The following is a 23,957-nucleotide window of genomic DNA, read 5'->3' on the forward strand; positions in this document are numbered from 1 at the left end:
ATGTTTGTCACACATCTCACAGTGTGTATGTTACGCATCACACATGAAGGTCCCTGAAAATACTGTGAGAACCAGAGAAATCTTTCACTTAGCATCTGGGGAAAAAATCCCCACCAGTAATCTGATTTCTCCAAGGGTTTCTCTTTATAGGCTCTACTATATTTTATATCTATGCATGAACAGGTACACATTTCTGTCTCTAAGGCAGAAATGTTGGATATCTTTCTGTAGCTTTGCAGGTCCTACCCACTTTTAACAGGTTGAGTTTTCCAAGGTCTCACAGAAAGAAGGTGGAAACAGGCAAGAGTCTGATGTGCACTTAAGCTCCATCACTAGTATCTATTTGTCCTGCAATGAAGAGGAATTAAAGGAGAGGAAAATGGAAGGCTGCATGTTTCAGGGAGGATCTCAAGCTGGCTGAGGAGAGGCCAGACCTGTCAAATACATGAGAAGATCTCAGGCTACAAGTAGTTCAAAATGGAAGCCTCCTGTAGTCACTATTTCGGGCTAGAGATGGATCAACTGTCAGACACAGAGGAACTGATTCCCATGATGACTTTGTTTTTGGAGGCAGAAAGTGTCCTCACTAATGAGAATTTTGAAAAAAAGCTAAATCCTTGTCAAAAACTTGTAAAATCCTGCCCTGTCAACACCTGACTGGTAAGAACAGGCAGCATTTGTTGGGGATAGCATCAACTAAGCTAGCAGCAGAAACACACTCCACATTTTGGTTTTAACTCAGGCAGACAGTCTCTACAAGGTCACTTAACTTGTCAGAATTCTCTAAAGCAAGGATAAGAAAAATTATTAATTAAAAAACCTTCCCAAAAGCTTACTGATAATGTTCTTGGAATTTATTCAAATAGGAAGAAATATATACAATAACCACAATAGTTATGTGGTGAGAGTAACTTTGTTTTATTTTTAACTTATCATAACTACAAATAAGGCAGATGATGAGAAGGATGCAAGGAGCAGACCGCCTTGCCATGCGGTGCTTCTCCAGTCAGCTGCTGTGCAGGAGACGGGGAGAGGGAGGAAGCTCAAGAACGGGGTTCTGGCACAGTGACAATACAGGAGATGATGCATGGTTCAGAATTTTCAGAATTTGTTGAAGCAAAGCAGTATGAAAGAAGTTATTTCACTTGCAAATATTTCCCCCTCTGCCTTTATATTCCCCAAATTAATTAATACCTAAATATGGCATTCCTTTTATGAAAAGAGTGCCCGAGTACTGTTCTGTATTCACTTGTCTTTCCAAAAAGTTTTCCAAATAATACAAAATATTTAATTGGGATTTGGAGGAATCTCTTCACTTCTCTCAACACCCATGTTTTAGCTTTATTTCTTTATCGACCAGGCTTAAGAAATATTTTGGGGAAAAGACAAAATAACATTCATAGCTATTCAACCCATTCTCTAAGATAGAATAACAATATCTAATGGGGAATAAATAATAATGATTTGGTTTTCACCTAAGTGTTTCTATTTTCCTTAAAACACGGGGAGAGAAACGAAGAGGGGAGAGAAGTGAAGAAGACTGCTATATAGTTAAGTTGCTAAAGTCCATCAAGCTAGATGAAATTGAGTGTTACATATATGGATTTTAAATGTGTGTTAGTGGTAGGATAGGGAGTGGGAATTAGCTCTGTTCATTCTGAAGGCAGGAAAAGGCTACTGAAGGCTTATGGGAAGTTGCCTCTACATTTCTGGAGGGCTTATACTGGGAGAAAATATTTCTGTACAATTCTAAACAGAAAACACCTGGGAGGGGACTTTCTCTCAGAAGGGTGTGGGTCTGTGTGTGTGTGTGTGCATTAGAAAGAGTGCAGCAAACTTCTCAGCCAGTAACTGCTGAATCTTTCTTTGTCTGAACTGGTTTTCAACCAGTGCATCCCCTCTCCCCTCATCTCTTGTCATCATGCCCATCTTTTACATCCTGGCCCAAAATCCCATTTCCCTTCAGGAGAAGCAGTTGCTACTCAGATCTAACTAACTAACTCAGTAACTAACCTCAGAATTAGTTACTTTCCTCTCCATAGCATATTATTGATCACCATTCCCAAAGCATTCACTAGCCATATTAGAGTTATTTATATATAAGGTCATATTCCTTAATTGTGAACCCCAGAACGGCAAGAGCCTTATTTTTTTTCCTTTGTGTATCCTCCGCTGCTATAACACAGCATTTTTCATACGACACATGCTCTACAGATGCTTGCTGAATGGCTGACTTCTCTGAAAGGGAAAACAGCAGAATCTGAGAGGGGCAGTAGAGCAGAGTTCTTTCTCCCTCGTGCTAACAGGTATGGGATTCCTATTATTTTCTTTGGTGGGAAGGGAAGCGTGAGGCAGGCCACTGATCTCCAGTGGAGGCGAAGCCTGATGATAGGCTAAGAATTAGGAAAATTAATAGGATCCTAGGAGTCAGAATGCTCAGCTTCTATTCCTAGCACTGCTTGAAATTTTCAGCGAAAAGTATTTTATAATCCTTGCAGCATTTAGTGCCTTTACTAGAAAATCCTTTTATGTGAGATTTTGAGTTTCTGATTTTCCCTCCTCACCAGGATAATGCACAGAAAGAGCTCAGATAGGAGTCCGAGAGACAGGGGTCTGACATGTATAATATACTCTACTGCACAGGATTATCATGAGGATTAAATGAAATAATAAATGTAGATTACACGTAGCTGAGGACCTGCCACACACTTGGCTGAGGGCCAGGAATTCAATAACCAATGATTATCAATGTCAATAATTCTAGCTATTTTGTAGATGCAAAGTCCAATAGAAACAGAAAGGGTGCAAAGCGAAAACCTTTACAATACTCAGACCCAGACTCTAATCCATAAAAAAAACAAAAACAAAAAAAGCAAAGAACAAAAAAGATAATCCCTAATTTTTCCTAGCCTTGCATTTTTGCATTGAGAGGTGGTAACTTCCTAAAATGGAGATATATATAAATCTATATAACAATATAGGTAATCTATATATCTGTATCTTTGTAAGGAAGCCAGGTAGGGACACTGAAAAACTCAACTCATGAAAACAAATGCTACTTTTCTGTATTTACAAGGAAAACTGAACTGGGAGAGGGGCTGAGGGTAAAGGGTTTGGGAGCCCCACTAAAGCTTCCAGGGAGGGAGGGAGGGACAGTCCGAGACCAGGACTTGATGGTTGAGCGTACCTGGCGCTTGTTTGCGGTGGCGGGAGATGACCTGGACCTCACGTGGACAGGGACGGCGAGGACATCCGAGCGTTCCAGCAGGTCCTCTGCCGACATGGACTTCCCGGCCCTGGCCCCCCAGGAGGGTGGCTCCCTGGGGGTCTCATCCACCCTCTGGGTGTCCCTTGTTCCACCGTTTGCTCCATTGAGCAGCTCCCTTGGGACCTGGAGGTCCCCGCGTCGCCGTTCCCCGAGGCGGCGGCCACCAGCGAAGGAGCTGCTGCGATCTCGGGGAGCCTGCGGGGTTTCCGCAACAGTGGCCTGCAGGAGCGTGGCCTCCCTGCGGGGCTGCAGGCTGGGCTCCCGCAGCGAGCTCAGGCTGGAGGCCGAGGTGAGGCCGGGGCCTTCTGGCGCCGCAGGGCCGGGCTGGAGGTATGCGCTCTGGGCGCGCTCGCGCAGTGGCCCAGGCTCCTGGAGGCCACAGCTGGCGGCGGAGCCCGGCCACTTGCCGGTCTTGCGCTGGATGTAGTCGGCCAGGGCGCTCTGCTGGAACTGCTTCAGCTCGGGCCCCGACAGGCTGAGTGTGGAGCAGGCCTTGCCATCGCGCTCAAAGAGGCGGCGCCGGTCGGCTACGCTGCTCTCCACGAAACGCATCCCCTTCCTCTGGGCGCCCAGGGGTGCCGGTTCGGCCTCCTCCGCGACCCCCACCTCGTTCATCTTCTCCGGCTCCGAGTAGGAGCGCTTCTTCTGCTCGGGGGTCAGGCGCCGGCGAGCCCCTCTCCGGGCGGCAGGGGGCGCGGGCCTGGCCAGGTCGCCCTCTGCTGGGGTCACGCTGTGCCGCTCCCGGGGCGTGTGCGGGGAGGCAGAGGCCTGCGCCTCGGGGCTCCGCAGCCCCACGTGGGCCGAGGAGGGCCGTGGCCGCCAAGGCCTCGACGCCGCGGGCGCCCCTAGCTCTAGGTCCCGGCGTCGAAAGGAAGTGGCCCCCAAAACGCGGGACTGTGCGTCCTTGATGCTGTTCCGGTAGGCGCGGCTGAAGGGGGCATCCAGCAGGGGAGACTCGGGCGAGCCGGGCCTGTCTTGCCATTCAGCCTCCCTCTCCGGCTCGCTGCAGAGCTGGAAGGTGCTCTGGCTGCGGAGGAGGCGAGCGTCCGGCCTCTGGGGGCCACGGCCGCTGTCCACGGCTCCTCCGCTCAGCTGTTGGCCGCAGGGCTGCCGGGAGGCCTCCTCCAGCTTCAGCTCACTGTTTTTGAAGTGCTGCTCCCCATTGCCTAGGGCTTCCGCTGACTCAGAGAAACGCATGTGAGCTTTTGTCTCCTCGAAGTCATTCCCAGAAGTACTGGAAGTTGAGACGGTCCTGCGGGGCCTGTAGTTATGACCAAAACCGGGGCCGCCTACAATCGGTCTCTGGTTCCCTTGCTCTCGCTGCTCGAATTTGGAGACCTTCTCCAGCACCGAGCAGTGGGGCTTCCCATACTGAAAGCCTTGAAGAGCCGAAGCGCTGCCTGGGCCGGGCCCCCTTCGGCCGAGACTGGATGTGTGCGGGTGTGAGGGGGAGGGCGGCTCTTCGGGCCTTGGGTCTGCGCTGTGGAAAGAGGCCGAGGCACTGGTCCTCCCCTCGGGCCGTGGGTAGGAAACATACCCGTCCAAATGGCTCCCGAAGTCAGGAGGAGCTTTCCTCCCAGGGTCTTCTGCCTTGGTGTTCACTGCACAGGTGGGCTTGCCCCCAGCGTAACTCTCCTGGGCTCCTCGGCCTAGCTCCAGGCTGCTGTGTCTTCTCAGACTCTCAGGAATGTTCTGGAGAGATGAGAAGGCTGACTTGGTCTTGCCAAAGTTGCCTGATAGACTCTGGCCTAGGCCTTCTCTCTCCAGCCTCCTCCAGAGGTTGGCATTGTGGTCTTCCTGGAAATCGCCCTCCCAGGGCTCTGAGAGCCTGGAAGATCTCTTGTCTTCACCCGCTTGCCAGGCCTGGGCCTGAGGGCATTTGAGACTGTGGGGATGAGAAGATGGTTTGTTGCTGTGGGTGCTCTTTCTCTCATTGGGATGTGGGCTGTTGCCTTGGGGAGGTGTGAGATGTCTCTTCAGAGAGGCATCCTCCTCATTTTCAGTCACTGAAGAAAAATGGACTTTGGAGGGGACATACTTGGCTGTAGCTTCTGGTTTCTTCTCTACCGGAGACAGCAAGTCATGTTCTAAGGGCTGGCAGAAGGCAAACGCAGGCCTGCTGGATCCATTCTGGTTCCCATTCTCATCAATGGTAGCCATCTTGTTGCATGCTCCCGGAGCGGCTATGTATCCACTCTCCTTGGCCAGTGCAGGGTAGAGAGTCCCGTTGCTACTCACAGAAGGCTGGGGCACCTGGGCAAAGTGTGGCTCCAGGGAAGGTACGGGGTAGATGCTGGTCGGCAGCAGAGGTTGGCCAGGTTGGGCCTTCTGGGTATAATTATGCTTGGGCTTCACTGGGGGGCTGTTCTCTGGACTCTTCTCCAGCACAGTATGCAGCTGCTCCTCTATGAATGGAGACTTCAGGGAGCCCAAAGAGTTTGCCTGAAGCCGGCAGAGCCGTTTCTGATCAAGGCTAGACCAGGAGCTGGGCCGCTCACGGTGCCGAAACGCTGCATAACTATCACTCCGAGCTGGAGGCAGGGGTGCACCCACTTTAGGAGGAAGGTTGTCAGTGGCAGTCTCCAAGGAACTGGGGCACTGCTGGCTCCAGGATGGGGGTGGCACTCCCTTGCCCCGAGGAATATTAGACCATTTATCATAGCCCTGACCATCTGCTGAGGCTCGGGCCTCCCTATCTTGAAGCAGCAGGCCTGAAGAGTTCACCTCATACTCTGCTGAGACTCCCCTCCGGGTGTCATAGACTGTCTTCACATAGCGAATATCTGCCTGCCTCATCCCTTCGAGGAGACCACCTCGAGCACAAGTTGTGTCCATGGAGCCTGAACGCTCCCGGCCAGAGATGCCAGGGGGTGGATACTCTAGGATGCTAGAACTGGTGGAGAAAGAGCTGTAAGCCGAGTCTCTCTTGTTATGGAAGTGGCTGAGCTGGTCAATGCTGCCGGTTGACTTGGCAGGGGAAAGATGGCAGGGTGGGTATGCCGCACTGGGCTCCAGGCTCTCCATGCTCCCCTGGGAGCTGCACTGGTCAGGGCTCCGCCTTAGATAGGCATGGTCATAGTTGGAGAGATCACTCGTAGAGGAGCTGGAAGAAAGGGAGACAAAGCAGTCAGCATTGCCAAGCTGTTATCATTTAGTAGGTTTACAGGCACAGGACCCAGTTTATAAATGTTCTCTTGTGCAAGAGGCTTGGTCTTTGGAAGGGTGGGTAAAAAGGGCCATATTTGGGCCTTGCTCAGCCTCCTTGTGTGTCGTTGCTAGGAGTAATTGCCCAACACTCTAACCTATGTGCCTCCAATTAATCACCCAGGCTAGCAAGGAGAGGAACGAGGAGCTCAGAGGAAGCCACGTGGCCTTTGGGCGCAGGCAGTATTTTTGATGTGATTTGCTGCATGCTGGAAATGACATTTTGCATGCGCCAAGAAATGACAGAGGTAGAAGAGTGATTGAGACTGAAATTGTGTGTCCACTGCGGTTGTTTGTGGAAAGATGAGAAAAGCTTAGTAAGAGAACAGGCACGTGAAGGAGACTTTGTGTGCACATGTATATGTTTTTAGTTAATATCTTTCCTTTTTATGGAATTGAAGGATACACCCTGGCAATCTTCCTGGAATCTCAACTGTACTAGAAACAATTTGTTTGTGGTGAGAAAGCTAAACACAAAGCTGAATGACAGAAATTAGAGTCAGAAAAAGCTCATGAGAGGCAGAGAGAAGGGAAAGAGGGAAGGAGAGAAAAGATTTACAAGAAGGTGTAATCACAGGGGCTCTTGGGTGCGGGGATTCTACCACCTGTGGATGACTTACAAAAGCCTAAGCAAAGCCTCCTCATACATTTAGGAGGGCAAGACCTTCTCATTTACAAGCTCCTCCAGATGGTTTTCAGACCCTGTCTGAAGAAGAGGGAAAAAACTATCAACCATGGCATTGTACAGCCCAGAAAGTTGTCTCAAAATAAAATCACTTACAAACTCAAAATATATATTATTTTTAAAAACCACTTAAAACTCAACAATGAGAAAGCAACCTGATTTTAAAACTGGCCAAAGACATCCTAAGAAGGTACACAGATGGCAAATAAGCAAATGAAGTCTGTCATCATAAGTCACTAGGAAATTACAAAGTAAAACAATAAGGTACCAGGGAACATGTTCTCAGGACCTCCTGAGAGCTGTGCCATAGGCAAAACCCAAAAGCAAACACACACACACACACACACACACACACACACACACACACACACAAACAGGATACCACTACACATCTATTAGAATGGCCAAAATCCAGAACACTGACAACACCAAATGCTGGTGAGGATGTGGAGCAAGAGAAACTCTCATTCATTGCAGGTGGTAATGCAAAATGGCACAGCCACTTTTAAAAGACAAGAGGTTGGCAGTTTCTTACGAAATTAAACATACTCTTACCATATGAACCAGTGATCACATTCCTTGGCATTTATCCAAAGGAGCTGAAAACTCATGTCCACATAAAAACCCACACATGGATGTTTAAAGCAGTTTTATTCATAATTGCCAAAACATGGAAGCAAGAAGGCTGTTCTGCAGTAGGTGAGTAAACTGTGATATATCTACACAATGGAATATTATTCATTACAAAAAAAAAAAAAAAGAGTTGTCAAGCCATGTAAAAATATGAAGGAAACTAAAATGTATTTTACTAGGTGAAAGAAACCAGTCTGAAAAGGCTACAAACCATATGATTCCAATTACATGGCTGACATTCTGGAAAAAGGAAAACAATGGAAACCATAAAAAGATCAATGGTGGCCAAGTGCGGTGGCTCACGCCTGTAATCCCAGCACTTTGGGAGGCTGAGACGGGCAGATCACCTGAAGTCAGGAGTTTGAGACCAGCCTGGCCAACATGGTGAAATCCTGTCTCTACTAAAAATGCAAAAATTAGTCAGGCGTGATGGTGGGTGCCTGTAATCCCAGTTACTCTGGAGGCTGAGATAGGATAATTGCTTGAACCCGGGAGGTGGAGGTTGCAGTCAGTGAAGATCACACCACTGCAGTCAGCCTGGACAACAAAGTGTGAAACTCCATCTCAAAAAAAAAAAAAAAAAAAGATAGCGGTTGTCAGGTCTTAGGTCTTAGGATGATGCAAGGAGGAACAGGTGGAACACAGAGGATTTTTAGGGCAGTGAAACTATTCTGTATGATACTATAATGGTGAATACATGTCATTAGACATTTTTCCCAACCTACAAAATGCACAATACCAACAGTGAACCCTAATATAAACTATGGACTTTGGGTGATTATGATGTGTCAACGTAGGTTTATCAGTTGTAACAAATGTACTACTCTGAGGGGGTTGCTGATAATGGAGGAGGCTATGCATGTATGGGGGTGGGGAATATATGAGAAATCTCTGGACTTTCTGTTCAATTTCACTGTGAAACTAAAACTGTAAAAATAAGTCAGTCTCTGTCTCTCTTTCTACACACACATACACACACACACACACACACACACACACACAGGATGTATAGGAAGGCATAGTGGTTCAAATGTTTGTGACTCACTGTTCTCTAAAGGGTAAATCACTAGGAGTTCTTGCTCCAGATTTTCCATTTTTAAATACCCAGGCATTTCAGCACTATTAAAATTCATGATATATTCTTATATTTCTAGATCACGTGTAAATAAATGTAGTGTCTTATTGGCCAAGTATGTGATAATACTTTATGGCTGGAATATTTCCAGAGAATATGCTGAGACTAGAAGAACCATATTCGGAGTTAAAACTTGTGCTGGAATTTAAGGAAAAGAAGACTACATCTTCAGCAACTCTCCTCAAGAATGTAATTTTTCTCTAGCAGAGAAAGTCAGCTTACTGAGTGGCATATCCTACTCTAGGAAGGATAGCTATAAATTCAAGGGAGAAAGGAAGGAAATAGCTCCCATGCCAGCCAGATCAGGGAAACCAGACCCAGCACTCAATGGCATGCCATATGTCAAAGATTTTACTCCCTACCCCGAATTTCTTCACTACCATCTAAATAAAGAGTTCATACTAAAAAAAACACTAGACAGCCTCATTGTGGATAATCCTGTATGACCCACTCTGCTTCCTTTTTAGAGCTAATATTCCAGGGAAAATGGAACTCCGTAAGTGCCATTTCGTTCACAATTTCTGTGAAGGTAGTAAACATTAGGTAATCCTCCTTCCAACTGCTGAGAATTTTAGCGGTCTTTCATTGAAAGGATAATTCAAATCTAACTTAGGAACACACACATAAACAAAAGTAAATAAACTGATGGTTAACTGAAACACTATTGAGTGGAAATAATGCCATCACTAATATATCTTAAAATATAGATGGTATCCATAAATATGAAAGCTCTGTCACACATATCTCTAACCAGACCAGTGCAAAGGTATAGTGGGTTCCTTCCTGTAGCAAACCTGAGGTAGAAAGATCATGGGAGGCCTCTGTCAGGTGCTCTCCCAGAGGGGGTTCTGTCCCTTTGGAATTACCATTCCCAAGCTGCCTGGGGAATATAGGCATTGGTATCACTCTCTAGGACAAGTTCTTCCACTGCTGTCTGGAAATAATTCATTTTTATTACCTTTGCCATTGATGCTTCTAAAATGGCACTTTTAACGATGGGTAAGAAAACATGGAATGAAGGTTTTTCAATCCTGCAACAATTCCACCTCATATAAAGACAGCTTTACTGTCAAGAGGGGTGCATCTTGAATGGATCAAAGTTCTTACCATAGTCTGGCTACTTCTCCAGCCTCATTTTCTATCGCTCTTCTTCCTGCTCCCTGTACTTGTGCATAATAGTCTTCCTGCTGAAACTCAAACCCAGGAAATTTATTCCTATTTCAGGGTCTCAGAGTCTTTTTACTCGCTGCTCGCTCCCATCACCCAGAATGCTCTTCACCTGGCTTACTCCCTCCTTTCATTCAGAGGACCTCCTAGACTAACTAAAGAGCATCTCTTCCCTCCTTTGTGCCTGTTACCCTGCTTTATTTTATTCACAGCATTTACCACTATTTGACATGATAATCATATCCCTTTGGTTATGTGAAAGAGAATTCAACTGTATCTATAATATTTAAAGAACTGAAATGCACATACATGTTTTTTAATTCTGTGGTAGATACATGTACTCTTATAATATCGTTCTATTTTGTGTGTTTAAAAGTATTTTAAACACAGGTATCTACCAGGTATGGTGGCTCACACCTATAATCCCAGCACTTTGGGAGGCTGAGGCAGGAGAATCACCTAAGCCCAGAAGGTAAAAGCTATAGTGAGCCTTGACTCCATCACTGCACCCCAGCCTGGGCAACACAGTGAGACCCCTCTCAAAAAAGTAAAAAGTGTTTTTAAAATACTTAAAACATAGAACACAAAATTAGTGTATGAAAATATTTCCTGAAGTGTGCTCACAGAACACCAATTCCTTAAACAATTAAATATGTTTGGAATATATTGAGCTAAATAAGCTATACAGTTTTATTTACTATAAGATTTCTGAGTCTTTTAAAAACTATTGTTCTCCCAAGTCATTTTTCATGTGTTGTTCTAAAAGAGAAATATATAATACTAATAGATGTTTTCTAAACTTACTTGATCCCAGAAACTTTTTTTCTAAGGAGTATCTAGTGGATTGTTATTTCACGGAACAACTTTGGGAAACAAATATTGTGGGGTAGGGGGCTTTTTACGTTTTGTTTACCATGCACTCCCAATACATAGAAAGCATCTGAGACATAGTAGGTGCTCATACAGATTTGTTGAATGAATCAATCACTGATTTGATACTGCTATTCCAGCCCCATGTCAGGGGGTAGACTACATAACTATTCAAGATCTCTTCTAAAGTACTTTAGTACTTCAGAAACATTGGGTGAGATTTCCATAGGGCAGCAAAAATAGAGTATCAAGGGTCTCATGGAAAGCAGTTGATATACAATTTCAGTGAAATTCCAAATCCAACCTAGCTCACAGTTAAATTACACATCTTCAGTCTTTCCATACTTCTCTTTCTGTCTCTGTCTCACCTCACTCCTGTCCTTCCCTCATCCTCCCACCCCGTCATACACCTGCTTCTTAACAAGAAACAGATCCATAAATGTAGGACTGAGACTGGTTTCTGGAACTTAAATACTAAGGCGGTTAGAGATACCAGACAACTGATGTGGCACACTGGACCACTAGATGCCACTGTGCTCCTCAGAAACACACCTGGAACGCCTCTCCACCTGCAGCTGCCAAGATCAAACCCCACAGGCAGAACACAGCATGGGGGTCAAGCCCTCTGCCAGAGCTGCAAGCCTCAGACATGGAATGAACAGAGCACAGGGTGGTTTGTGCTGCGGCAGAGGAGAACATACACGTCTGTAACGTTTTGGGTTGTTTGAACTTTCCTTTCTCCTTTTGTCCCCATGCAGTGCTTTTGTGCATACCTTGTGTCAGGAGGAACTATTTTGAGGCTTGAATAGAGAGACAGAGTGATAGATACAGCACAAAGGCAGATTCACCTGCCTAAGCCCCTCTGGAGACTGGGATGCAGAGGAGGAAGGAGGAGGTATGGAAGCACAGCCTTGAAAATATTGTACTTCTGGTGCTGACGGTTCCGTTCCCCTGAGGCCTGTTGGAGCTCATCATAGTTACTGTAAGCAGTCATTCTAGGCACTGATTGCAGTACCTACTTCTGCTGAAGGGCCAGGCCAGCCTTTTTTTAAGTCACAGTATGGTTATGGATTTCGGGCTTCGTAAGAAGGTTAGGAGTAAGGACGCTCAAAGGACCCCACTGTTGGAGGATACTCCATTAATACATATACACCTACATTTATAAGTGTGTGCTGGCCATTCACCCTCCAGTTCAGTACCAGGTTTCATGGTGTCCTGAAGTCTTCAGCTTAATTTATTATAATCAGTCATCATTCATTGAGTGCTTACTATATACTAAGAATTGCACATATGCTATTTTACATAATCCTCGCAACAATCCAATGACATAGGTACTAGTTATTTTACAGAAAAGAAAGCCAAGATCAAAAGTTAAATGATTTGTTCAAGCTGACTCTGTAGGGGCAAGGGGAGATTTAAACATAGGTCTGACTTAAAGGCCCAGTCCTGTACCACTGTGCTATTCTTCCTTCATTGCTAGGCTCCACATACCTTACCTTCTAAAGACCCTCAACACCTCCACGCCTGTAAAGCAAAAGCTGTCTGCCTTTGTCAAGGGTCAGGGGACACTGCTAGGAAACCAGCTCTCTCAGAACAGATGGCCCAGATGGTGAGAATAATTTCTCTCAGGGTGATTGGGAGGGATACAGGCAAGGGAGAGGAGCATCTGCAACCAGGAGGGAACCAGGACATTATCTCTTCCTGTGGCCCGAGGCCCACCCTAATATGCTGAGAGAGGTTTGTCCTGTTCAATTCCATGAGCTACTGTTCATCAGTGAGAGGTCTAGGATTTGGCCCTTGACTTGACCAGACATGAGCATTAAAGGCTGTGATTGAGTTCTGGCCTTGCCAAATGCATAGCCACCATCTGTTCACTAAATAAGTCCTTCCAGAAGCTTCCAGCCTCCCTCTTCCCCCAACACACATGGCACACACACCAACACTTGCATCTCCTTTGTATATAAGGGCTAAGTGACCCTCATTTTCCTGACCTTGCTACTATAAGCTCTATCTAAGCATTTCCCAAAAGTGATAAGCTACGGAATCTGACTCCCTGGGACCAGAAGATAGATTCCCGTTTGTATGGGTTCCAAGTCTGAAGTGGAGGGGAGTCCTGGCTTAATTCTCTCTCTAATGTGTGGTGGTAGTCAGGCTGCACCCCCTCCTTCTCTAATCTTGCTCCTAAACCACTTGTAGGGGATCTCCTTCTTCCTGGCCAAACCTTGACCCATACAACAGTGGCTAGAAAAGCAGAGGAAGCATAACCTACTGATCACATGCAGCAGCTTTGAAACCTGGCTTGGATTTGTCTTGACTTGATACTGATCAGTTGTTTGAGCCTGGACAAACTAATCTTTCCAAATTTAAATTTCCTTTTTTTTTTTTTTGAGATGGAATCTTATTCTGTCACCCAGGCTGAAGTGCAGTGGCGCAATCTGAGTTCACTGCAATCTCCGCCTCCTGGGTTCAAGCAATTCTCCTGCCTCAGTCTCCCATGTAGCTGGGATTACAGGCACATGCCACCATGCCAGTTAATTTTTGCATTTTTAGTAGAGATGGGGTTTCACTACGTTGGCCAGGCTTGTCTTGAACTCCTGACCTCAGGTGATCCACCCTCCTTGCTGGGGTTACAGGCATGAGCCACTGTGCCCAGCCTCAGGCTTCAATTTCCTATTCTGCAAAATGGAGTTAATACTCCATTCTGTTTCAAAGAATTCTGTGAGCCACTACATGAGATAATGTATACACCGAGCAGTCCTCAGTACATTAGTTGTGTCATTGGAGCTAAGATGGACAAATTACCGTAATTGAAAGAGCAAAACGAAGTGGGGAGTTCAAACACATGAATAAAAATGGATACAGTTTGGACTAAAGCAGAAAGCACACTTAAGCACTGAAGGAAGAAAAATCTCCATTTTTCTAATATAGTGCTATCAGTGGAGAAGTGTCTGAGAATTGATGGACCCCATAAATATCTCAAATGGCCATCCAGTGCTTCAAATAATTCTGGTCTTCAAGTTGCTCCAGCTCAGCATATGAAGATAACTCATATACACGTTAGGCACTATAAGGGGATGAGGAAAGCAGTAAACAGAGATTTAATATTTGGTGTGACCACAAGAAAAAGTGTTCTCAAAACAGAAAAAAACGTTCTTTTCTGGCATCATGACATTAGAAAGAAAGAAACCCTTCAGTCTCAGCTATGGCCACTTACCTGGAATGGTAGCTTTGGTGCCAAGGAGGGCCAATCATGCCCTGAGATATCTGCATCATGCTGGCATCAGGTTGGTTCTCCCCAAACTTAGTTGTGTGCCACGAGTGAGGTCGGCCTGCAGGCTCACTGCGCCTGGGGAGACACAGGAGGGACCCCCGCAACGTTAACCAAATTCTCAGCTGAGTCTGCTTACCGATGTGACTTGTGGATTTGCAAGCAGAGACTGCTGTATCTTCAGAGATTGAAAAGCAACCAAGTCAATACTGAGAAGAAGATTTTACTGCTTATTTCTCTGACTAATCATTGTCATTCTCTGCTTAACCTTTTTAAAATTTTACTTATTTTGACATAATTTCAGACTTGCATTAAAATGTTGCGAAATTAGTAAAAAGAATTCTCACATAACCTTCACCTAGACTTCCTACATGTTAACATTTTATTGTAAAGCACATGGTCTTTTTATGCTTTATTAATGTAAAGCCTTGGTCTTTCTTGGTCTCTAGCCGTATATAAAAATGGGAGTCCTCAATTCCTGTCCATTTCCCAAGGGGCTTTGGATATATGGCAAAACATTTTCTGGAGATTCTGAGGTCCTCTGTCATATCCGGTTGCTGGATAAATGATACAATTAATATCTTGGTAAGAATTGCACAGGCATTAGCAGCAACCTCAGTGTGAACACTGCTCTAAGCTACATGGTCTAGAGAACAAAATGCTCTCTAAAATTTCCCATTTTGCAAGTCAATGACTTCAACTTTCAAGCATCCTGCCCTTACCACACAAGAATTGAAAAAGACAAAGGGAAAATGTGGGTGTCCTTCAGACTGCAACAAACACTGAGGAATGAATTGCATAAGGAGGCTTACACTACTATAGAAGGTCAGAGTCAGGAAAGAGTTGCTGTGCTTCATTTTTGGCAAAAAAAATTCAGGTACTCTATCAGGCATTTCATGCTGAAAATTCTTTTTTTTTTTTTTTGAGCATCTCACAGATCCATTTATTTATGCCACAAAGTAAACGGTACTCATACAAGTGTACAGTGATGTTCCACGCACCCCATCTAACACGACTTGCTCAAATTTACAGGCAGACTGACGTTTTCTTTCACAGGTACTCCAAGTAAGCTGGTTAATGATGATCACGAGCAGACGCTGCAGCTTTTGTAGCCTTATTTCTATTATCGGTGGCATGGAGTTTATAAACAATGAAGCCCATCAGCCCCATTCCTACCCAAATCTCCTGGTAAACTAGAGTATAGTAGGGTTTCAAGGGGAGGCACATATTTTTAATAAAATTTTGAAGCATCTTGGTGCAGGAAAGACAGCTCAGTCATGCTGAAAATTCTTGAATTGTAAGGCTGTAGGGGGATTTTTCTACAGTTTAGAAACCCTTTTATGGGATCCAGGAATCCATTTGGATATGGTGAACATAACAGCTGTAAATTATTCCAACTCACTGTACTTGGTCTTGTAGCTAAAAATGTACCTATACTTTTTCTGTAAAAAAATAAAGTAGTTTTTGTAATATAAATGAAAAATAATTCCCCTGAAACCAGTAAAATTTAATGTATTAGGACATCAGAATAATACTAGACCAGGTGTCAGGAGACCTGGGCTCTTGCCCTGACTTTGTTATTAACTTGCTGTCTGACCTTATGTAAGTTCCTTCCCCTTCCTAAGCCTTTACTCATCTAGAAAGTGAGAAGATTAATCAGAGGCTGGATTAACCTCATCTTAATCTAAAATAACTTTCAAAATATAGCAGGCACTGAAGAGCTTCCCAAAACAGATGACTACACACACACACACACACACACACACACACACACACACACACACACGCCCCTTCCTAAAGAGAGAATAGGGTGATAGGAAAATGTTCTTGTGTGAAGCAAGGGAAACAAATACACAATTTTTTTTTTCCCACATTCAGTCAAAGATGTATTGAATTGAAGGAGCCTACAGTCAGGTGCACTAACGATTGAGTTGCCAAATAGGCCAGGAAAAGTGAGAAAAATTCAACTCTATGTCAAGAGGGGGATAGAAGCTAGAATGTAGCTAAAGGTATCAGCTCTGAGATAGACAAACCTGGGTTCTAATCCAGTTTTAAACTGAATATCACAAGTTTTAGCTTTTAGATCATAGGTAAATTTCTTAGTCACCCTGAGTTTCCTCATCTGTAAAATGCAGATTACAATACAACTTATTCACAGGGGTTTTGTGAGATTAAAAATGAGATGACACACCTCGCCCACAGTGAGAGCTCAATAAATGTTAAGTCTTATTATCATCCTTCATTATTAATAAATTGACGAAGAGTAGAGAGAGTAAGGAGACAAGCCTTCAGAGATCTCTAAAAGGAAGGATGGTAAATGATGAGGGAGACAGGAATGGGCAGGAACTACTGGTGCTGATGAGGCACCCAGCCCCGAGAACCCCAGTGAGGTACTGAGTCGATAATTATGGCAGAGCCTGGCCTGAGATTTACCATGGTCACAGCCTGTTGAACCCTGGCCAGGGTAGTGAGGAAGAGGGCCATCAGGGCAGTGGCTGTGACCTGAAATCACAGGGGTAAATACAGGCCAAAAGGAAATGGACCTTGCCCACGTGGAAACTATAAAAGAATGAAAGGGAGCAGTCACACAGTTTCGACTAAGGAGATGAAGTAGATGCAAAATCAAGACATCAACAGCAGAAGCCAGTATACAACAATTTGTTTGGGTCCTTGTCCCCATATGCATTAGCTTGTTCTCACACTGCTAATAAAGACATACCTGAGAGTGGGCAATTTATAAAAGAAAAAGGTTTAATGAACTTACAGTTCCACATGGCTGGGGAAGCCTCACAATCATGGCAGAAGGCAAGGAGCAGCAAGTCATGTCTTACATGGATGGCAACACGTAGAGAGAGAGTGAGCTTGTGCAGGGGAACTCCTCTTTTTAAAACCTAGATCTCGGCCGGGCGCGGTGGCTCAAGCCTGTAATCCCAGCACTTTGGGAGGCCGAGGCGGGTGGATCACGAGGTCAAGAGATCGAGACCATCCTGGTTGGCACAGTGAAACCCCGTCTCTACTAAAAATGCAAAAAATTAGCTGGGCATGGTGGCGCGTGCCTGTAATCCCAGCTGCTCAGGAGGCCGAGGCAGGAGAATTGCCTGAACCCAGGAGGCGGAGGTTGCGGTGAGCCGAGATCGCGCCATTGCACTCCAGCCTGGGTAACAAGAGCGAAACTCCGTCCCAAAAAAAAAAACAAAAAAAAAAACCTAGATCTCATGAGACTTATTCACTATCGTGAGAAAAGCATGGGAAAGACTTGCCCCCATGATTCAATTACCTTCCACCGGGTCCTTCCTACAACATGTGGGAATTCAAGATGAAATCTGGGTGGGGACACAGTCAAACCGTATCACTATACCTCTCTAATCCTTATTAATCGGTCCCATGTAACCACTAAACCTTGAAGTTCAGCACTACTTTAAAGTGTTTTTATTTTATTTATTTATTTATTTATTTATTTTGAGACGGAGTCTTGTTCCATTGCCCAGGCTAAAGTGTAGTGGCAAGATCTTGGCTCACTGTAACCTCTGCCTCCTGGGTTCCAGTGATTCTCCTACCTCAACCTCTTGAGTAGGAGGCTGGGACTACAGGCACATGCCACCATGACCAGCTAATTTTTTTTGGTATTTTTTTGGCAGAGACAGGGTTTCACCATGCCAGCCAGGCTGGTCTCGAACTCCTACCCTCAAGTGATCCACCTGCCTTGGCCTTCTAAAGTTGAATCAACCTTTTTCTCAGCGCAGGTAAGCAGGGATCCTGAGAGTTAATGGCTCAGCATCTTAGTAGTTGAGCATTCTTGCTGCTAGTCTTTCTCTAATTTTGGACACTAAAGTCCCCAGAAACTAGGCTGCTGCATCTTCAACAAGTTCCTTGAAGGTAGGTTGACGCACTGACTTGGATTCCTCATTTATCATCTTGTTCCATTCAGTCATTAGAAATCCTCCCTAGTGCTCTAAACCCTTCAGGGGCTGGCCCAAATCACACAGTCACTAAGTCTGGGAGTAAGGGTTTAAACCCAGTTAAATATGACTTCAGGTACTCAACAAATGCCACTGCTTAATCATACAGCAAAAGCCCAGTCTCGATAAAAAAATAAAGTCTCTTTTGCATGAGATGCCAAGAGGCATTTCATGTCTATATGATTTTAGACCCCAATGGGCCCAAAATACATTAGGAGAAAGAAGAGAAGAACAAACTGTCATCTTCCTACTGCTCATTCCCATTACCTAGTGAAGGGAGTTGGCAGAATCCCTCACAGTAGTAGAAATTAGACCTGGGACTAGGTGTTGGCCTTGAGAAGCCAATGGACACCAATGAACTGTGACCTCAGACTAGCACCATGTGACACTAAGAGTGGCTCTTCAGTGGCTTCATCACCCAATGGTATCTGTCCATGCCTCGCTAAAAACATTGATGCCGAGAAGCTTTTCCCACTTAAGAGAAATAGAAAGTGATAAATTCCACAGGCTCCACAGAAAAAAAGGATGCTTTTTCCTATCAAGAAGATGAGGTATGAGAAAATGTTCACTGATAACTTCAAGGGTTCCAGAGAAGCCCTCTAGTTTGCTTGTGCCTATAAGCCAAGCTACTTGGGAGGCTGAGGCACGAAGCTCAATTTTTTTTAAAAATTTATTAGCTGGGTGTGGTGGCATCCACCTGTAGTCCCTGTTACTCAGAGGCTGAAGCAGGAGAATCACTTGAACCCAGTGATTTGAGGCTGTAGTGAGCAATGACTATGCACCACTGCACTCCAGCCTCCAGAGAGATGGTCTCTTTTTTTCTATTCTTCTTATTATTATTTTAGATGGAGGGGATGGAAGAGGAGAGAGGGAAGAGAAAATGAGAAGGATGCTGATGGCTTACTCTGGGGCATGCATGAGTGCCTGTGGGGCTTCCCGTGGAGAGGTATAGCAGGGAGAGGGACTAGAGGGCTGAGGGCTGAGCTGCATATAGGAATTTACAAGTCACAAAACACAGGGCCTTTGAGCTACCTGAGGAGAATGAATAGGGAGACAAAGGAAAGATGAGCTTCTGAGAACGATCAAAATTTAAGGGAGAGGGAGCCTGGGAAAAAAGCCCAAGAGGAGCTTCCAGAGAAGAAGCAGGAAAACTAGTTAAGTATGGGCATCTCACAGATTTCTAGCGGGGAAAGTCAGGAGGAGGAGGAAACTGTAAACCACTGTGATGCTATGAACAGGTTAGTGTGATGAGGCAGATGCCTGGCCACTGGACTTGGCAACCAGCAAGTTCTTGCAATGGCATGACTTGGAGCGGGGTTAAAGGTGAACGAGGGGTAAGGTAGAGGCAGTACAGGCAGATGATTCCTTCAAAAACTTGTTTCTAAAGAAGAGAAGGTAGTGGCTAGAAGACTGGAGGGAGTCAGGGAGTGAAAAGGTTTTGTTCCTGCTGTTTTTGTTTTAAATAATGAGAAGTTTAAGCAAGTGTCTATAAGGCAGAGAGTGTGCACATGCCTATCTGAAGACAAAGGACACAAGAGGATGACTCCTTAAAGACTCAGGAGGAGGTAGAAAGGCATGGGGATTCAAGCGCTCAGGCGAAGGGATGAGCTTATGGAAGAGGAAAGCCAGTGCCATTGAGATAGAAGAAAGGCGGATGCTGGCAAATGTGAAAGCAAGTAGGTAGCATGAAAGTTGAGGGGACCTCGCACCCAGTGTCCTGTTTTCATGATGAAGCCTCATCTGGAAGAGGGAGAAGTGAGAGAGGTGATATACGGGGTCAGGCTCCCAGGATATGGTACATGAGGACTAGAAAAGTTGAAACTCATATTTTAAAATATTTAATTACCCTTATCTCATCACTATACATTATTTATATTGAAACATCATTATGTACTCCATAAATATGCACAATTAAGTGTCCATTTAAGAAAAGTAAAAATTAAACGAATTTTAAAGAGATATTTGAAAGAAATAATGACTAAGATATTATCTCTGCCTTTAAGGAGCATACATTCTGCAGGAAAGACCAAATGAAATAATTCCTACAGTATAGATAAAATAAACGCCTTAGAAAGTAGGCCCAATACTTGCAATATCAAGACAGCAAACTCAACTTGGGGAGCTTTTTCTTTGGAGGAGGTTGGAGAGGTAGCTATTTATTTTCCCTGGGTAGAATATCAGGTTTCATCACAGTTCTAATAGTTTAAGAACAAGACGATTTTGGAAAAAAGAAAAAAAAAAGCAAATCAAAAGGCCCTGAAAGAAACAAAAACATGAAACAAACAAAAAAGCACTTCCTCTTTAGATGCAGAACATATGTTGGGAGAGGGCTTTGGAGATAAATCTTTGTTTTGTAAGATTCTTCCGTACAATGCAGATAGGAGTTAAGTCATGAAATAAGGGAAGAACTGAAAAGGATGACCAAAAATAGCCCACCAGTGTGTATCAGTACAACCTGAATGAAGACCAGTTTGGCAACATCTAGCACATGATTTTTAAAATAACATATCCATCAAAAGATTGGAAGACAACCTAAATGCCCATTAACAGCAGACTAGGTAACTCAGTGTGGTACATCCATATAATGGCTGTTAAAAAGGATGAAGTAGCTCTATACATACAGATATGGAAATATCTCCAAATATATTAAGTTACACTAGTAAGATGCAGAATTACATGATTACATGTACCGTCTGCTACAGTATGTAGGGGAAAACATAATCACATATATGTATATTAATGTAAAGAGTATTTTGGAAGGACACTTAAGAAACCAGACACAATGACTGCCTCTGGGGAGGAAAATTTATTTTCACTGTGTTTCATTTTGTAACTTTTCAAATTTTATACTATGTGCATGTATTATCTATTGAAAAGCAAAGTATTTTTTAAATAATCTCTCATTTTGAAAATATAATTCACTGTAGCTTGAGATAACCAAAAAAAGTTTTTGCAAACAAGTTAAACAGCTATTTACTGACTTTTTCAATGATGCAAAACATTTAATAAGCATTCCTAAAGAGCCCAGCATGCTAATTTTACATTTTGGATCACTTTGATCTTTAAGCTTATAAAGAAATATTTTCCTAAAGTTACATCATATCATGAGCATATCAGTAAGTCGGAAGATGGTTTAATTTTAAAATTTAGCAAACTAAGTTTTTTGTGTGGGTGTAATTCAAACAAAGCCCTTTTGTTGCGTTCCTAACCACAAACAAGGAAGTTTAACTGTGTGGGATGGGTAGGCTGATGAAACTGGAATTTGCAAGTGACTTGATGACCTTCTTAGATGATTTTGCCCTAACACAGAAAGATTCCGGAATGCAAAACAAGTTTCTGAGAAATCTGCAGTAAGTTCAGTATTTTAACGCAGTATTCATTGATCACCTACTATGTGCCTTTGACCTTGCTAAATTATAGTTGGAGCTCTGCAAGGTCATGGGAGGCCTTGAAGAGTTTATAATCTTATTGGGGAGGCTCAGATGCAAGAAAAACTATTAAACAAAGTCACATTATCATTCATTCACTCAAAAAATATTTGAGTGCCTACTGAGTGCCAACCACCATTCCAGGCACTTGACAAGTATTTTCTCACTTAGCCTTTCTATTATCTTTATGATATAGGACTATTAATGAGGAAAGTGAGGTAAATACAGAATAAACAATGTGTTTACTATCACAAAGGTAGTGAGCAGCACAGCTGATACTAAACTACCAAACCCAGGCATCTGTCTCCAGAGCCCATGCTCTTAATTTGCAAGTAACGAGCACCATGCAATGAAGTGGAACAGGCAGAGTAGGGGGACAGGCAGTAAGCAAGTAAGCAAATAAAACAAGATATTCTCATATACTTATAGGGGTTCTGAAAGAAATAAAACTGGGTAATGTGAGAGTGTGATGGAAAGTCCCTGTTTAAGTCAGAGACAGCCTCTATGGGCAAGTGGCCTTCAAACCAAGACCTAAATAAGAAATAGTTAACCATGCAAAGAGCTGGGGGAAGAATATTTAGCTCCAAAGGAAAAATGAATGCAAAATCCTTGAGGGGAGGAATGAGTTTGGGGTTTTCAAAGAATACAACAGAGCACAGCCAGAGCCTTGTGAGTGAAAAGCAGACGGTTTAAAATTCAGATCATATTGGGCACCAAGGCTGTAGAGGCATTTTGGATACAAGCATGGAAAGCTCACATGAATGGGGTCTGAAGTCAGCCAGAAAGCTTAGTAGTACAGTGGGACTTCAGATGACCTTGAAGGACTGGTATGCTTTGGATAGATGAAGAAAGTGACAACTATAGATTGGAAAATAAAAAATCTAAGAACCAGAGTTAATTTTTTTGTTGATGCTGTTCTCTGACAAGCTGTTACGACAGACAATGCATGGGCTCTTCTGGGTGCACTGTTATGAAACTCTGCCAGTTACCAACTGGACATGAGTCAAGTGTGTAAGAATACAAAATGTACTCAGACTACCAGTACCACAAAATAAAAGTTACCATATTTCTTAAATCCCTTACTAACCCATCAACCTGTCCACCCATTATTGTTTAGTGCACAATACTGTAAGACAAAGTCCATCATAACAAGGTTCTAATCAAACACCCCCATGCTCCTCCCAAAAGAAACAAAATACACCAATATATTCTGCAAATTAGGTCTATTAAATTAACATTTCAAAGATTTGAATGGTAGCTCTTTATCATATTGAACACTATGCTTAGCTGGGATAAAGCAATTTTTTTTTAACTTTTAGGTTCAGGGTACATGTGCAGGTTTGTTATATAGGTAAACTTGTGACAGGGGGTGGGGGGTGTTATATAGATTATTTCATCACCCAGGTATTAAGCCTAGTACCCAACAGTTATTTTTTTCTGGTCCTCTCCCTCCTCCCATTCTTCACCCTCAAGGAGGCCCCAGTGGGCATTGTTCCCTTCTATATGTCCATGTGTTCTCATCATTTAGCTCCCACTTATAAGAACAAGTAGTATTTGGTTTCCTGTTCCTGTGTTAGTTTGCTAAAAAATAATGTCCTCTAGCTCCATCCATGTTCCTGCAAAAGACATGATCTCATTCTTTTTCATGGCTGCATAGTATTCTGTGGTGTATAGCTGCCACATTTTCTTTATCCAATCTGTCATTGATGGCTTTTAGGATGATTCCATGTCTTTGCTATTGTGAATAGTAAAGCATTGTTTTTAAAGCTTCTTTTTACACGCCACTGCTGTTTTTCCTCATCTATTTTTAAATTTATGAAATCTTTTTTTGAGATAGGTTCTCACTCTGTCACCCAAGCTGAAGTGCAGTGGCATGATTGTTGCTTACTGCAGCCTTGAATTCCTGCGTTCAAACAGTCCTCCCACCTCAGCCTCCTGAGTAGCCAGGACTATAGCATGTACCCCCATGCCTAGCTTATGAAACATTTTAAACATATATAAACGTATCTGGATTAATATAAATAACCATATATGCATCATCAAAATGTATAAAATTTATAAAGTCTTCATATTTTCCCCACATTTACGTCTGATATTCCTCCTCCACTACCCTCATTTCTCTTGCCCCTATAAGCTAACCACTGTAGTTAATTTCTTAAGTATCCTTTCCAGTGTTCTGTTATGCAAATACAGGCAAACATGAACATATACTCTTATTTCATTCCTTGCCCAAAAGGAACTTCATGTCATGTTCTATCCCTTGCTTTTTGTGCTCAACAATACATACTCAGCTGGGCATGGTGGCTTACGCCTGTAGTCTCAGCTACTTGAATGTCTGAG

General features: G+C 43.7%; 2 protein-coding genes across 7 annotated transcripts in view; both read right to left on the reverse strand.

Moving 5' to 3' along the window:
* SHROOM3 (shroom family member 3) overlaps positions 1-23,957 on the reverse strand; it is a 379,035-nt gene that overhangs the window by 42,304 nt on the left and 312,774 nt on the right. For all 6 annotated transcript variants that reach the window (XM_017514760.2, XM_017514761.2, XM_037733554.1 and 3 more), the window contains 2 exons: positions 14,177-14,308; positions 3,188-6,371 (listed from right to left, as the gene is read on the reverse strand). In XM_017514760.2, coding sequence (XP_017370249.1) covers positions 3,188-6,371; positions 14,177-14,308 — 3,316 coding nt within the window. The remainder of the gene's footprint in view (positions 1-3,187; positions 6,372-14,176; positions 14,309-23,957) is intronic.
* On the reverse strand, positions 15,160-15,481 carry LOC119468939 (ATP synthase subunit ATP5MPL, mitochondrial-like). Its single transcript, XM_037733557.1, has one exon. It carries the CDS (start codon positions 15,479-15,481, stop codon positions 15,305-15,307), a length of 177 nt encoding a protein of 58 aa, XP_037589485.1. The 3' UTR covers positions 15,160-15,304.

This window comes from Cebus imitator, unplaced genomic scaffold, assembly GCF_001604975.1.
Source record: "Cebus imitator isolate Cc_AM_T3 unplaced genomic scaffold, Cebus_imitator-1.0 Scaffold537, whole genome shotgun sequence".
NCBI lineage: Eukaryota > Metazoa > Chordata > Mammalia > Primates > Cebidae > Cebus > Cebus imitator.